This window comes from Micromys minutus, assembly GCF_963924665.1.
Source record: "Micromys minutus genome assembly, chromosome: 22".
NCBI lineage: Eukaryota > Metazoa > Chordata > Mammalia > Rodentia > Muridae > Micromys > Micromys minutus.
This window is the reverse complement of record NC_137957.1, coordinates 18357769-18374380: the sequence shown is the minus strand read 5'-3', so window position 1 is coordinate 18374380 and position 16612 is coordinate 18357769. Positions and strand designations below refer to the sequence as shown.

Genomic DNA, 16612 nt, shown 5'->3' with positions numbered 1-16612 from the left:
ATAATATAAATTTGAAGTATAATAGTTTCTTTTATTAACAAGCAGTCTACTGGGAAAGACCTATCTTCAAACTCCATATAAAACCTGTTAGAAAGGCAACAGCAGCAGATTGCAGAGTGCTGCTTAAGCCACATGCACCTGAAGGGCCATTTGCTGTGCCTGTGCGTCTCCATGAGAATGGAGTAAGTCACAGTGCTTTCTTGTCTGACTCATTGAGTAAAGGACAAAAGAACCGTACATTACTCTGTGAGTAGGCTCATGAAAGAATTATCTTCTTTAAGAGATAGCAAGCCCTTGAGCTGAAAAGCACTATTATATTGAAAGCTTTGATACCTTATGCTGGCAGTAGCTGGCCTTGAGCGAGAGTTGTTTAACTTTCCTGTTTTCAAACAGTATAAATCATAAAAGGTATTGCTGAGTATGGCCGTGTAGAACACATTTGAAGTTGATAACTCAGGTGCTTTTATTATACTGTGTTCTTTATCTGTGGTAAATGTTACAGAATAGTTACTTAAAAAGAAATTATTTAGTCTGTGGGAGATCAGGACCTTTGGCTTTGACATACATGATTTGAAATCCCAGTGTAATACTTCGTTTCATAGTGATCTTGGCTTCTTGTAGGTTTTAGTAGAAAGTAGATTCTTAGTTTGGTTCATTTGATTAGCCCTGCTTAGATGTTAAATGTTTGAGTATTTTACACGGTGATTGGACATGGTGCCATGTGTCTGCTAAGCATGTGCTGTTACACTGAGCTGCAGCCCAAGCTGCTCAGCCTCTTAACAATGAACACTTTGCCCTTTCTTTTAAACATACAGACTGTGTTCAGAATCTTTGGATTCTGCTTTAAATGTACTGGCTCGAGCTCTGGAAAGCAATAAAGACAATCCAGAAATTTGGTGCCATTACCTCAGATTGTTCTCAAAAAGAGGGACCAAGGAGGAGGTGCAGGAAATGTGTGAAACAGCTGTTGAGTATGCTCCTGACCATCAAAGCTTTTGGACTGTAAGTAGAAAGATGTCAGCCATGTGGTTACGCATGCTATGATCATAGTTCCATGGTACATCTTAATTATTGGTAGGTAGCTTGATAGAGTATATAGTTTATCAGCATGTAGATTTACTTCTCTGGTTCTTAGGTTCCTGTCACTTCTCTACAGGGATAGAGTTTTGACTATACAAGAGAAATATTTAAAGAAGACATGATTGGGTTGTTAAGTATATTGGTTAAAGAAAGTTATTAGAAAAATTATTATGCAATTTTCATTTGGACAAAATTAAGGGAGTTTCACAAACATGAACATTTTATCCTTCTAAATTTCTTTCAGTGAAAACATATGATAGTTGGAATTTTTAAAAATCATCTTTACTGTTTTTGAAAATAAGTCTGTAATTACTGCTAGTACTGGGCTTTTCATTGAGAGAATAGTTTTTCTTATATATTTGTGACATAGATTCATGTTTGTTAATATCTGAACTTATGTCCACTGAACTCAGGAGCCATTAAATTCAGGGAGATTTTCAAATAAATAAGCAATGAGGTATCTTTTTTGTTTGTTTCTAAATCATTTACGATTTAAAACTAGATTCTTATAAATAATAAGACCCACATCACCACTGACTTACATCCTCAGTCTATAAACAGATTTGTTAAATTTACTTTGTTTCGTGTGTTTCTCTTCGTTAAGATAGTATTTCCTGTGTTGGTTAGGTTGTTGTAAACTGCTGGGTTAAAGTGACTCTTCTTCCTCAGCTTTATGGTGCCAGCATGTCTCAGATTTGTCATTGACTTTCTGAAACTCAAATGTTGGGATAACATATTACCGTTTAATAAATGAGTTGATTACTTATAACTTGTTCCTTTTGGATAGCAAAGACTATCCAAAACAACAGTATCTAGAGTTGGTGCTGTTGATTCTCATAATCTTTTCCAGAGAAAGAAATATTCAAAACTTGTAGCATTTTTATTTTTTTAAATTTGTCTGTTCTCTAGGGTGTTAACCATTTCTAATACAGATGCTCTTTATTTTTTATGTGTGGGTGTTTTGCCTGGGTGCATGTCTGTGCACCACTTGCGTGCCTGGTGCCCTTGGATGCCAGGGACTATAAGAAACTCTGGGACTGGATTACAGGCCACTGTGAGCTGCTGTGTGGTTGGTGGGAATTCAACCCAGGATTTCTAGTTGCTGAGCTTCTCCATCCCGCAGAACCTATTCTTTAAGCTTTGTATCTCTGTCGTGGTCTTGTTCACCATGTACTGATTGAGAATGAAGTATAACTCCTCTCGCTGATGACTGATTGGGAGAATGCATTTTTATCCTCTCAGTGATGATTGGGAGAATGCATTTTTTTTTAAATTCATCTAATTTTATGTACTAATCTATGACAGAAAGCAGATTTGAATATTATACTAGAAAGTAGGTTTATATATTTTTATAGTTACTCTTTTCATAAATAGTACATCTATTGAGACAGTGTCATCATTGAACGAGTTTGTAGCCGTTTCTTATAAAGCAGGACTAATTGCGTGAAATTGTTTCCATCAGTTTTTGCACCTAGAAAGCACCTTTGAAGAAAAGGATTATGTGTGTGAAAGGATGGTGGAGTTTCTGATGGGAGCAGCCAAGCAGGAAACATCGGATATTCTCTCCTTTCAGCTTTTAGAGGCTCTTTTGTTTAGAGTTCAGTTACATATATTCACTGGGAGATGCCAAAGTGCACTTGCAATTTTACAGGTAAACATTTATTATGGTATCTAGTCTCACCTTGCAGAGCGTGTACAGGCCTCAGACATGAGTAGCACTGTTGAAAAGTGAGGCTTTAGATTTGAACTCTTGTTACCTACAAGTAAGTTGTGGTGACATTCTACTTCTGTTTGGTCAGCACACTGCTTTTATAGTTACTTCCTAACCTTAACGTATGATCTAAATCGATCAGTCCATAAAGACTGATGTGGGCTTAGGGCTGCAATTTTTCAGTCTCTCTCCTTCCCTCCCTTCCTCCCTCCCTCCCTCCCTCCCTCCCTTCCTTCCCTCCCAGATTTTAAGTGTAAGGGATCTTGATTTTTCTTACTTCATTATTATATCATAAGCTTTCGTAAAATCTGCTCATCTCAGGATTTGTCATTGAAAAATTTGATGACTACAGAAATGTTCATTTATAAGCCAGTTGGTGGTGGTGCATGCCTTTAATTCCAACACTAATCTCAGCACTTGGGAGGCAGAGGCAGGTGGATCTCTGAGTTTGAGGGCTGCCAGGTTTAGACAGAAAAACTTGTCTTGAAATTTTTTTTTCTTCACTTACATATTTAAGAATCATTTAATCACTTTCATTCTTTAGATTTGAATCTTATTGTGGATGGGAATGAGTCTTTAAAAACATTTCCAAATGTTTTATTTTTTTTCTAGAATGCATTAAAATTGGCTAATGATGCAATAGTAGCTGAGTACCTTAGGACAGATGATCGGTGTCTGGCGTGGCTGGCCTACATACATCTTATTGAATTCAACAGTCTCCCTTCAAAACTTTATGATCCATCTAATGCTAATCCCTCAAGAATTGTTAACACAGAACCGTTTGTAATGCCATGGCAAGCAGCTCAAGATGTCAAGACTAATCCTGACTTATTACTAGCAGTGTTTGAAGGTAAGGGATGTTTATAAATTATAATATCAAGCATCACAAATTACAAAACCATTGTTCAGAATATCAGTTCATCTATTCATTATTATTCTTCATAAAATGGGATAACTTAAGTTATATAAGTATTTTTAATATTACTGAATTGCTTAAGATAGTCATTGCATTTATGAAACTGGAAAGCTTTTTTTTAAATTATGGCAAAAGATACAAGGTCAATGTATTGTTATTAAATGCATGTGCATCTGCATGCACACACACTTCCTGATAACATAATCATATAGTCAGGTTAGAGGTGTTGATCAAATTGTAGAACTAAGTTTGCTTGTTTATTTTATTTTTTTCTGCAGTCTTTTAAGGATGTTTTATTTTTTTTTATGTAGTTAATATTATATGCTAAACATATCTGCCATTGAATGTATAATTGAGTTTAAAACCTGTTCCACTCTAAAATAAGTATATAATCCTGTCAGAAGGTCTATGCATTTGACATAATTATAAAATTTATAAGACCATATATACAATTTATTAGTATGTAGTGTAAATTGTATGCTACAAAAGAACCTGGCATTTGTAGAATTATTTGGTACAAATCCTAAACTCAAGAGGGGGGAGATTACTGTAGGTTTTCATGTCCTAGGGAGGTGTGTGAGTGAGAGTCGGGCTGAGCTGTGCAGCAGGACTAGAGCATACAAGGCGGTCTTCTCAAAGATGCACTGTGCTTGTGTCCCTGTCTCCTAAGGGCTCTGGGTGAATTTCTATAATGTACTAAGCGCTTAGTAATCCTTGTTGAATATCCCAGTGAAGAGAGGGCAGAAGAGCTCATTGCTATTAGAGGAGCCAGGGAAATGAAAAACAAGCCAAGGAGAATTTTTATAGTGAATTAAAGAAGAATTTGAGGGAGAGTCCTTATAAAATTAGACAGTGGAAAGAATATGCTTGATTAATGGGATGATGATAGATTTTAAGATCCTTTAAAGTGTTCTTGGCTTTTTGATAGAAGAGAGTCTTTAAGAAGAAAACGGTTGAATTTTTTACTCTATATAGGAAAACAAACTGACTGAGGTATAGAAAAAGGCGGTGGCACATGCCTTTAACCCCTGCATTCAGGAGGCTGAGTCAGGCAGATCAGAAAGGAAGGAATAAAGAGAGGAGAAGATAGAAGAAAAGAACTAATGTAGGCCATGGAGAAGGCTCTGGATAAGGAGTCCAAGTTTGCGGTGGTGGTCCATCCCCAGGACCACGTGGTGGGAGGAGAGAGATTGAATTCCTGCGAGCATTCAAAGATTGCTGTGGCAAGTGCTTATGTTCTGCACAGTGACACTACCATTTCAAAGGAAGGTGTAAAAAAACACCCCCTCCACACACACCTGAAGGACCCTTCTTTTGTGGGTGTGGAGGGGGTGTAGTTTTTTAAAAGGAAAATATCTAGGTAAAACATCAAGGAAAGTCTCTTTTTAAATGATCAGAGAAAGATTTAAAGATAATTTTGTGGTTCTATTTTTGGAATGAGTTTTAAGGAATTTAAGGTAATTCCAGATACTTATTGTGTAGGATCTCATATGAGATAGCTCTACTTTTAATAGAAATATAAGGGCAGGAGTGTGATACCGAAGCCCATTTGGGTGCTGTCGGGGTTAGGTGAAGAAGGCTAGTAAGGGTGTCTGAGAGCTGGTAATGTAAAGAAGAAGGGACCTTCAGATAGTGTGCAGAAACAACATTCGGGGCTCCACCATTCTCTAAACCGGTGATCCCAGTCAAAGGCATGCAGCAGGCCTTCTTGGAACTGGGGGAACTCTAAAAGGATTAGATAATCTAAAATTTTTCATTGGTGTGTTCTGGGGGGGGGTCATAGGTGGTCAGTGGTCTGCATTCCTATGTCATGAATGGTTAACCATGTGATGGAAGCTGCCCAGCACAGATGGCCCATTCTGAGATACTTTCCCATTTTTATGGTTATCCCCAGGCTGATCTTTGGGAGGGGGTTTTATGATCTTGTTCTGGATTTTATGGTCTCTTCCTAGAGCTGGTATCTTATGATGTACTTTCTGGGACTTATGGTCTATTCATGAAGTTGGAGCCTTATAGTCTTTTTTGAAATCAGGCCTGGTCCTTAAATGGAGACAAATGGGGTTTATGTTGCCTTTTTAGTATAACAGTGAAATGATTGATTGTGTGTTTTGTGGTAGATGCGGTGAAAGCTTGTACAGATGAGACCCTTACCAGTGGAGAAAGAGTAGAGGTCTGCCTTCCGATTTATACAAACATGATCGCTCTACACCAGCTCCTAGAGAGGTAAAGCTTAATGAACAAACAGCTCTGTTAAAATTAGTCCTCACAGTGTCTTAGCCATCTTCTTCTTCTTAGGTATGAGGAGGCAGTGGAGCTTTGCAAACGCTTATTGGAGTCTTGTCCCACAAACTGCCAGTTATTGGAAACCCTTGCAGCTTTGTATTTGAAAACAGATCAGCATGACAAAGCCCGATGGGTTTGGCTTACAGCATTTGAAAATAATCCTCAAAATGCGGAAATTTTTTATCATCTGTGCAAATTTTTCATCTTGCAGGTAAAAAAAAAAAATTACTCAAGCTTCTTAAATACAGTGTTTCTATATTTTGTGTTCCTTCACCAGTGACTTCTCCCCATAGCATAGCCTTCTTGATTCTTCTGCCCTTTGTAGGTTTGCTAGATTTTCCTGTTCTGCAGTTTTACCATTGCACTTGCTCTCAGAGCTTTGTCTCTAAGAACGCAATAGCACAAACTATGTTATTCTTGTTTACACCCAAAGTATCCACATCAGTGACAAATGTGATGCTGCTAAGGATCTTGGTAGGGGCTGGAGAGATGGCTCAGGGGTTAGGAGCATTGTCTACTTTTCCAGAGGTCCTGAGTTCAATCCCCAGCAATCACATGTTGGCTCAAAACCATCTATAATGGGATCCGATGCCCTTTTTTGGTGTGTCTAAAGAGAGCCACGGTATACTCACATACATAAAACAAATAAAACCTTAAAAAAAAAAGAAAGAAAAGATGTTGATGGGTGAGCCTTTGATAATACTAGATACATTGTTTAATGGTTAGTTGAATTTAATTCAGAGGTGTTTCAGATTCATTTCTGTTGTGATAAAAAGCAACTTAGGGGAAGAAAGAGTTTATTTAAACTCACAATTCTAGGTTATTGTCCGTTTATTGCAGTCTCAGGAGCATTAAGCAGCTAGACGTACACACACTGGAGCAGCGAGTCACACACACACTCCAGAGCATGTGTGCTTGTTAGTGCCTAACATTTGCTGTGCACACTTACATAGACCAGGGTCCTCAGCCTTGGTAATGGTGCTAGCTAGACCCGGACTGGGCCTTCCATATCAAGTAACAATTAAGACAGTCCCCCAGGTGAGACTCTCTTCCCAGGTGATTGTAGGTTTTGTCAGGTTGGTGATTAGAACCAGCCATTATGGGATGTGAGGATGTGTTCAACAAGTTTACTCATTTTGTTCCCATCTCACCAAGAAAAATAATCTCATCAAATGTCTTTATCAAATACAAGTCTGACATGTGTCACTCCTTTCTTTTAATAGAACGGAGCTGATAAGCTTCTTCCATTTTTGAGGCAATTTATTGGATCCTTCTTTAAACCTGGCTTTGAGAAGTATAGTAACGTGGATTTATTTCGGTAAGTTGTGGAAAGTTTGGTCTGTGGAGGAATGAGAAAGAGTTTAGGCCAGTGGAGAGATGGTTTCTTCTTGTTGGCTGCTTACATTTCAGACTGCTTACTTAGCATTTTGAGTACACACCTACAGAGCTGTTATGAGGGCTGAAGATGAGCACATGAAAGCAAGATAGAAAATGCTGTCAGACAGTGTAAGGCTCTTCGTAGCTTCTCTAGCTTGTTGCTGTGTTGTTTAATCCTGTAGTAATACAGTGTCCTGAGACAATCTCAATGATACTTGAAACAATGTGTTTTACTTACTGGTTAACCATAGATTAAAAAAACCAAAACGCCCTTTCTCTCCGAGTTACTGTGAAATGGTTAGAAAACAGCTTTGGAGGAGTTTGTTGTCAGCCCATCAGTTTCTCTGTAGCTCTGTGGTTACTGTCCTTACTTTGCTGAGAGCTCTGTTACAACGTTAAAAATACTCAGACCATCAAAGAATAGAAGACTTTAAACTGTTCTTCCTCCTTCCTCATTGCTCTGTTTGGGATCAACAGTGTTTTTTTCTTGAACCAGAAAATACTTTTGGTTTGCAGGTTATGTGTATTATTCCTACACAGTTGTGGTGTTGTAGTGGGGGGGGGAAACTATAAATAAATGGGTGTGGCTGTGCTCCAGTAAAGTTGTATTTATAAAGATAACTAGTTTGCTGATTATGAGAAAAATATCATGAAAAATAAAATATTTATGATTCTCTCCATTATTCATTATATAAGTTATAAATTCTGTGTGTATGTGTGTGTAGTGCTAAGGAGTCCAGAAGGGGCATTGGGAGTTACAGTTTCGAGCAGCCTGTACTGGGAACTAACCTCCAGTGTTCTGTGAGGACAGCCAGCACCCCAGACCACTGAGCCATCTCATCAGCCCCCTAAAGGAATTCTTATAGAAATACTGATAAGTGAAAATAAAATCTTAGTTTTGTGTTCAGAAGTCAGTATATATGATGACACTTTTACCTCACTGCTGCCCTCCTCCTCTTCCTCCTTAGTCTACCTCTTCATAAAAACATGCAATGTCAAGTCGCATGTTTAAGATTTTTTTGTGTAGTTGTTTTGCCTGAAATTACTTAGGTCTATGTATCTTGTTGTGTGCCTAGTGCCTGAGGAGGCCAGAAAGGGGGCTTTAGATGCTCTGGAACTGGAATCACAGATGGTTGTGGGTTGCTAGAGCGCTAATACAATCCAGAATCATGGATATTGGCAACTGAACCAGGTCCTTTGAGAGAACAGCCAGTGTTTTAAAAACCTGAGCTCCCTGTCCAGCTAGTTCCCAGTAAGTCAGATTTAAAAAAAGTCCGTTTACCTCAGGTTTTTGGTTTCTTGTTTTTGTAAAATTGAACCTTTACACTTTATCAATTAACACCTTTAAACATTCTTAAAATATGTACGTTACTATTTTAAATATAGTTACAAGTAAAATGTCAATGAACAGACAAGGAATAGAAGGAATTTAGAAATTGATCTCTTCCACACCCAGTTTTTACCCCCTTTCTTTAAAATTAAATTGGTTTGCTTTCCAACTTTGGCAAAAGACTAATTCAAGGCCGAACAAAACCCTTGACAGACTTGTGTTCTGGTTTTCCCTTGGGCATGGAGATAATTGGTTTAGCTTACAAGGGATGATGCCAGATTTTGCCTTGGTAACTAATCAAAGGTCTTTAGATCTTGATGCTAGCTTAATTGAGCAGAATAAAAAAAAGTACCAATAAAAACTTGGAACTAGATTTCCTCTAAATCACCTTACTGCTTTTTACTGACACCTTGTCTTATTAAATTTTTTTGTGAAATTATCATATATCACCAAGAATTAGAAAAAGACACCTATACTTAGTTTATTTAGATACTACTAAAGTACTTGCATGCAAAAGGATTAATTTAAGAAACCTTTAGCTATGGTGGTGTACACCTGTGATCCAAGTACTTGAGGAATTGAGGTAGAAGGATTTGAGTTTGAGACCAACCCAGGCTATACTGTGAGAAAACAAAATGCCTTTTGAGTTAAATGTGAAGAGAGTGCCAGTAAATTAGGTATCTTTTGGCTCATTGTTATATTTATGGATATACACCTTAGGTCAATAATTGGTTTATCAGTAGAAATTAGTGCTCAAAATGTATTCAAGATACAATTCTATGCCAGAAATTATAAAACAAATTATGTAGCACTGTAATACTTATCTAGAAGTGGATTTGATCCACTCTTTCTCCATAGCGTTTAGTATAAAGATGACAAGCAGTAAGAACTTACCTTGGGTGTGTTCATTCACTTTGAGGAAGTTGCCCTGGAGATGATACATTTTTTTGTACAATAGATTTGAACTCATTTCAGTGTTCAATGGAGGGTTCTAAAGTCTTTGAATAGAGACAGCTGTGACAGTGTGGGGTCGAACCTGACTTCCAGATGTTCTGTGTGCTGCCTTCCCACAAACTGGGCTAGCCCTTTAAAACTTCTCCCTCAGTCCTTTTCAAATCCAGTGTAAGTGATTATACTAGATTGTCATTTTAAGAGTAGATGAATCTGAGATGCTATTACACATAAAGAGATTCAGATAACATTGGAAGGAAAGCTGAAGTAGTGAAAGTCAAAGAGGATTATTATTCAGGTTTCTAAGAACCTTTAATAATACTATTTTTCTTTTTTTTTTTTTTTTTGAAAAGGGGTAAATATAATTCAGAGCATTTTGCTACTTTAATAATGGCTCTTTTTCTGATAAATGCTTATAGGTAGCATTTTATTTGTTATTATGTCTAAATTGAACTTGTGTGTGTGTGTATTCAGATAACACATTTTGCAAGCACTTTGCCCCTACAAGAATGTACAGATTTTGTTGAAATTTTAGATATGTTGTAATCTCGTTTGATCTTTTTATTTCTAATAAGGTTCAATTAAATGATTTAGTTAATTTGAGGAATAAAATTACAAATTTATTGGGGAGAGTTAATTCATTTTGGTATAAAAGTAACATTTTGAGCAGATCTATTTTTAGAAATGTTGATTCCTTTAAAGAATTATTTCAATACAATGTCTGTATTTTACTCCATGTGTTCCTCGGCATAATTTCATACGGTCCTGGGATTTCTCCTTTCAGGTATCTCCTAAATATCCCAGGACCACTTGACATTCCAGCGTGTTTATGTAAAGAAAGTTTTGAGGATGATGTATTTAACAACCAAGTCCCTTACTTATGGCTGATTTACTGGTGAGACATTACCCACTGTGGAGAGAAACGCTGCATGTTAAGTTCTCTTTGCATTTACAACAGTTGATGTTTTCTGAATTATGTATTAAAGAGTCACTGAAGCAGATTCAAAGAGATGCTAAGCCTTTATTTATTGAAAGACAGAAGCAAGGGGACTTTACTGTAACAATGTCTGTATACTTAAAGTATGTGTCATTCCTTTATCTAAGGAAATTAAACTATAAGCATTTATTTTCCTCATTTCTTTAACAGCCTTTGTCATCCTCTTCAGTCAAGTATTAAAGAGACAGTAGAAGCATATGAGGCAGCACTAGGGGTGGCCATGAGGTCTGATATTGTGCAGAAGATTTGGATGGAGTAAGTTTAGCTCTGCTTAAGAATGTGATTTTTAGAGTAATTCTATGGTGGGGAAAAGGGTGATCAGTTTTTGGTGAGTTACTGGCTTAATTATTCTGAAACACAATGTCTTTCTTTTGGCAGTTATCTTGTCTTTGCCAATAATAGAGCTGCTGGATCCAGAAACAAAGTTCAAGAATTCAAATTTTTTACTGACTTAGTGAATAGATGTTTGGTTACGGTCCCTGCCCGATACCCCATCCCTTTTAGCAGTGCTGATTACTGGTCCAACTATGAATTTCATAATCGGGTAAGAATTTTAAGGTTTTAGGTTTATTTTTTTTTTTGTTTGTATGTAACAAAAAAAAAAATTACTAAAGACAGCAAAGCTAATTTTTATATCGAGAGCTTCTCCTGGGACCACTTTCCTAACATTCACAGTCCTTCCTGGGATTGGTTCTTTACTCTTCATAGTCCAGGAAAAGGTGCTTTTTCAGGCTTTGTAAGAATTAACATATCCTGGGATGGGGGAGGGTCTATGTGAGGTGGAGGGGCTGTAAGAGGAGAGGGAGGGCTGTGATCAGAATATAAAGTGAATAAATAAATGAATGGAAAAAATAAACAACAGCAAAACCAATCAACATATCCATTGTAGCTATTCTTGCTAAGTTCTATCAAGCAAATGCAGGCATAAGTCATCACAGAACTGAAAATAAGGTACTGTTTACATTCATAATAGTAAAATCTGGTTAATGATGTCCTCACAAAGGATGTATTATAATTAGTAAAACAAACAGGTTTGGTTTTTTTCAGAGTGTAATCTCAGTCAATGTAATGTAATCCAAAAGCTCCTGCTTACCACACAGTTCAGTGTAGTTAGATGTGTGCTCCCACTCCCTCTGTAGGATGGTTCTGGTGCTCATCAGGATAACTGATTAATGTATGATGTGCTTCTGTGCCGTTCTTTATCCCAGGATCTCAAACCACTACATGGACATTAAGTCATTTTCTTACGGGGAATCCATGAGCAAGATGTGGCAAGTACTGTTAGCCCTCTCACTTGCCCAGCAGTGCACAGCAAGTAAAGGTAGATTCAGGACTGAAACTCGGACTCCTGGCTTCCTGTCAGTCAGTGCCTTGTCCTTGGTTCTCACCCCTAGAGTGTAGTTTCTACTTTGTATTTGGAAAGTGGCTAGTATAGTTAATCACACATTATTTAATCACACATTATAGTTTGTACATTTGTGTTTTAAAGATCTTTATTTTTTTTTTTTTAAATTAAAATACATAGGTAACTGGAGTCTGCATTTTAGTTGGATTCATTTTCCTTCCTTCAACCTTCACAGGTCATTTTCTTTTATTTGAGCTGTGTTCCAAAGACTCAGCACTCCAAAACTCTGGAACGGTTTTGCTCTGTTATGCCAGCAAATTCTCAACTTGCACTGAGGTAAGAAAGATTTTGGTTTTCAGCTCAGTAGTATAGGCCCTTCATGTGAAATTAATTTTGAAAACTTGATAAATCTGCCTTTTCCTCATGGATTTATACTACTCTAATCTCAGAATTGTTAAGTGACAGTTATTCATACAAAGACAATGTAAATAATCTGGTTATTTCAGCAAACTGCATACCATTCGTTACTAGCATATGCATTGTAAACAGTAAACCTAATTTGCATGCTAAAGGAATAATATTTTCATGTCAGTTATTCAGATATTTAGCATGTATTGGGATCTCATGGGTTGGTGACATAAAATCAATATATTCTTAAAAATAACAAAGTAGGCTAGTTTTTTGTTACTAAAACTTAAACCAAATAGGTTTGAAAACCCTGTCTAAGCACTGACCTAGGATGTCCTACATTCAATTAGAGCAAGACAGTTTCTGAACAGTTTGTGATTTAATTTCTCTATCAGGGTAATCTTTTATAGTGCACTTTAACCTGTCCTTGCTTGGACACCCACTGTGTGGGCACTGCACGTTGCAATCACTGCACACTGCCGTCATTTTCCCTGTATTGATTGCATCTTACCATAGAGCACTTTTTTATAAAATACCTAATGTTTTTTTATCAGATATTATCGTTTGTTTTAAAGTATATTCTTCATGCTATGATGCATATGATATATATATATATGCATATATATAATAATCTGAAATATAGTATATGTATGAAAAATAATCCAAAGTCTTAAGTTCGTGAGAAAATTAGCAATATTTTATTATTCTATAATTAAATTTCATGACAACTGTGTTAATCCTCCAAAGTTAGTGGTGGAAATTTGAATAAAGAAAATTATCTTTGATATGCATGTGAAGTAGAAAATGATTGTATTTTTTTCTGTTTGTATCTAGTTTTTATTATGATAAGCATTTTTAAACATAGATAGTTTAATTGTGGGTAAGCCATACTCCTTTTGTTTTGGCACATTCCTCCTACAGTTATCCCTGTTACCTCCCCCTACCAGGAGAATAAGAACTCAACACTCAACCATTATATTTCCATTTTAGTCCCAGAAATATTCAATATTCAATATGCTTGCTCTAGGAGAGAAAAGTAGTTTTTAAAAATTACATTGGTGTATTGAGTCATTACCTTAAAAACACTTGGGGTAGAGGAGTGTGTAATGAGATTGCTTTTGTTTTCTGCATGCCAGAATACATAAGCTTTTCGTGTTGTTGAAGATAACCGTAGAACAGTAGTTTAGCACATTGTGATGCTGGGACAATTGTCATAAGAGACATTCTATAAATATTTGCTGAATGTCCTTGTTCGGACTTAACTGGCCCACCTTTGTACCTGTCCATTCTGTTATAGAGCGAGTGCGTTTGGGGCACCCTACACTTGGAGTGCTTTGTTCATTTTCTTGAATGTACTTCACAGGTTACTTCAGCACGAATGGGAAGAGAGCAATGTTCAGATTCTGAAACTCCAAGCCAAGATGTTTACATATAATATCCCAACATGCCTGGCCACCTGGAAAATGTAATGCAGCAATCATGTACATGTTTTTATAGCTATGCTTTTATTTGTAAGGTTGCTCCAGACAGGTAAATCTGAAATAGCATCTTATCCCCCGCCCTAGACAGACCTAGTATAGAGTTGTTTTGGGCACTTACTGTGGTTTAATACCTAGAGTAAGTAAGATGCTCATTAATAGCTGCTTCTGAGATCAATAATAATAATAACAGTAGTAGTAGTAATAATAATTTTAATGAGGGAGAACATTTAGATAACAGTATTATCAAACAAGTATATATAACACTTTAGGACCATTTTTAAAATGTAGGGTTTTTCCCTTTCATAGTCTGGTTTCTTTCTTATTTTAAAGGTGTTAGTGTCAGGTCTGTTTTTACTAGTTTTGAATTTGTTTTGTTTTTTATCCTCCCTTGAATCTTACTCATGTTCAAACACTGGTCTGCTTTATTCTTGTAAAGTTGATAAAAATTGTTGAATTTTTCTTTTCACTATAGGTTACACTCCTTGGAGGTTTAGCCTGTTACTTTCAGGAAGTTTTGTATTCAGATTCCCACAATCAGTATTCTGCCAGTTCTGGTGTTCTATTTTTGTTTGAAGATATATAAATTTTCCCCCTTTTCTATATTCCTTTTTTCCCTTAGAGCCATTGCTGCTGAGATTGCTCTAAAGGGACAAAGAGAGGTAAGCAATTCCTAATTGAATTATCAGATGGGCCACTTCTTTTTCCTTTTTGCTACTCTGCCCCCTTTGTTGGCCTCTCACTTTAAAAGGATTAAAGATAGAAAGAAGTTAGTCTTCCAAGATCTCTATTTGAAATCTCTAAACTCCCAGAGAACCATGTTTGACTTGAATGCTAGTATATTGTGAAGTTCTGCCTTGAAGCAGACAGGCTTTTAAAAGTGTTGTGCACCATGGTTTCTGATGAAAGCGTGTGTCTGTGTGTCTTGTAGGTCCACCGTTTATATCAGAGAGCCTTACAGAAGTTACCTCTTTGTGCATCACTATGGAAAGATGTAATGCTTTTTATCTTTTATTTTATCTTGACGTTTTCCTATAAATTTTCTGCATGTGCCATATCCATTGATGTGGTAAATGCTCAACACTTAGCTGTTTCTTACTTCTATGCTTCCCTGTCTTTTGCAGCAACTGTTGTTTGAAGCATCAGAAGGAGGTAAAACTGATAACCTGAGAAAACTAGTTTCCAAGTGCCAAGAGATTGGAGTCAGCCTAAATGAGCTCTTAAATTTAAACAGTAACAAAACAGAAAGCAAGAATCTCTGAACACTGGGTGCAGTCAGTTCTAAGCCCTTATAATAATTGCCAAAATTATTTGAATGATTCTTCAAGATTAGGCTGATCCCTGGCTAAGGTCTGTGTAAGGCAGACAAGCATTACTGATCATATCAAGTTTCCTACAATATCCTATCCGTAAAACCGGAAGCAATGAACATGAATGACACTCTTGGAATGGATAAATGAACTTCCTGTTTGGCCTGCTTCTGGGCCCTGCCAGATTCTCTAACATCATGTACGTAAGTATAGCTCTTCAAAGCGACTGACGTTTATTTTAATTTTCCTTTGTTTTTGGTTTCATTTTTTACTTTCCCTACCTTTATGTTGTGCTGTTCCTGGTCCACTTGACACTCTCTGATGCCTGAGAGATTCTTGTTTGGATTTAGTTTCCAGGGCTGTGTTTACAGTAAAAAAGCAGGCAGTCCCTTTTAGTTCCTCCTCTTAAGTCTCTGAGATTCTTCATTTCAGGGTTTAAACGTAAGCAGTCCATCTTAAGAGAAGTGTAACTGCCATGGCCACAAGTCTGCTAGTTGCACTTGAATGTTCTAGCAGGGTTGTTGACTGCCTTTCTACGCTCTGGACTCCTTGCTGAGACTGTTTAACTTGAAGATTAAAGAAACTATTGCAAATGCCAGTGCATCAGAACCTAAGAGTGGTCAAATATTATGTGCAATTTTTTTTGTAAAGAAATTTTAATTTATAATAAAGTTTAACAGTTTAAAAACCAGTTAATATTGGAACTGCTTTGTATTCAAGTACTACACTGTAGTTTTAAGTGGTTGGTGTACAAAATATTTTTAATATAAGTTAGCTTTTAAGTAATGGTGCTGTTTTTGTTCACTTCCCACTCTAGTGGGGAAGGGTTGAAGTAGGAGCTAGGGATTCTTCCCATGATACCATTGCTTTCTTCTTCTTCTTCTGCAGCTCTTTCCCCATTCAAAAAACAACAACCAATGATTTTGAATTGGTGAACATGGGCGTTCTCTTTTGAGAAGGGTAAGCAGAAGGTATATGGCTATGCCTCCATTAAGCATGGTGTTCTCAAAAATATAATTAGTTTCACCAGGTTGTAGTTTGACTTATCTACTTAGAAGCATGCTGGCTTCTGTTAAATATGCCAAGAATGAGAACCTGCCTTTTGTTTAGTTTACTGAGTTGTTTGTGCCTTGCTAAACCAGTCACAACTGCACAGGGCAATAAATGTGGCCTCACAGCCAGGTGTGTGCAGCCTGATGTGGGAAGCGGAGCAGCAGGCCCAACACGACAGGGGAACGAGCACACCTTTACGTTTGTGCAGTGCTTCCTCAGAACTGTATTTGGAAGAATCACTGCCTGATTCAAACACAGAGTTTGCTACTGTCTGGCTATGTCAAGAATGGAATTAATTGTCTAGTGTCCTTCACTTAACCAAAAATCAAAACAGTGGCTTTTGGATTTTTTTCTATAACCAAAGAAATTTTGT

At 36.9% G+C, this 16612-nt stretch overlaps 1 protein-coding gene across 2 annotated transcripts in view; it reads left to right on the top strand.

Annotated features, from left to right (window-relative positions):
• Window positions 1-15877, top strand: part of ZFC3H1 (zinc finger C3H1-type containing) — a 46910-nt gene extending 31033 nt beyond the window's left edge. Inside the window, exons 22-35 of one of the 2 annotated variants that reach the window (XM_080935994.1) lie at window positions 816-1002; window positions 2543-2731; window positions 3404-3641; window positions 5825-5930; window positions 6003-6201; window positions 7214-7308; window positions 10433-10543; window positions 10796-10900; window positions 11024-11189; window positions 12226-12326; window positions 13762-13863; window positions 14499-14538; window positions 14808-14870; window positions 15001-15877. In XM_080935994.1, coding sequence (XP_080792120.1) covers window positions 816-1002; window positions 2543-2731; window positions 3404-3641; window positions 5825-5930; window positions 6003-6201; window positions 7214-7308; window positions 10433-10543; window positions 10796-10900; window positions 11024-11189; window positions 12226-12326; window positions 13762-13863; window positions 14499-14538; window positions 14808-14870; window positions 15001-15138 — 1840 coding nt within the window. In that variant the 3' untranslated portion in view covers window positions 15139-15877. Of the gene's footprint in view, window positions 1-815; window positions 1003-2542; window positions 2732-3403; window positions 3642-5824; window positions 5931-6002; window positions 6202-7213; window positions 7309-10432; window positions 10544-10795; window positions 10901-11023; window positions 11190-12225; window positions 12327-13761; window positions 13864-14498; window positions 14539-14807 lie in introns of both variants that reach the window. The other variant, XM_080935993.1, reaches the window with a different exon arrangement.
• Window positions 15878-16612: the final 735 nt, after the last annotated feature.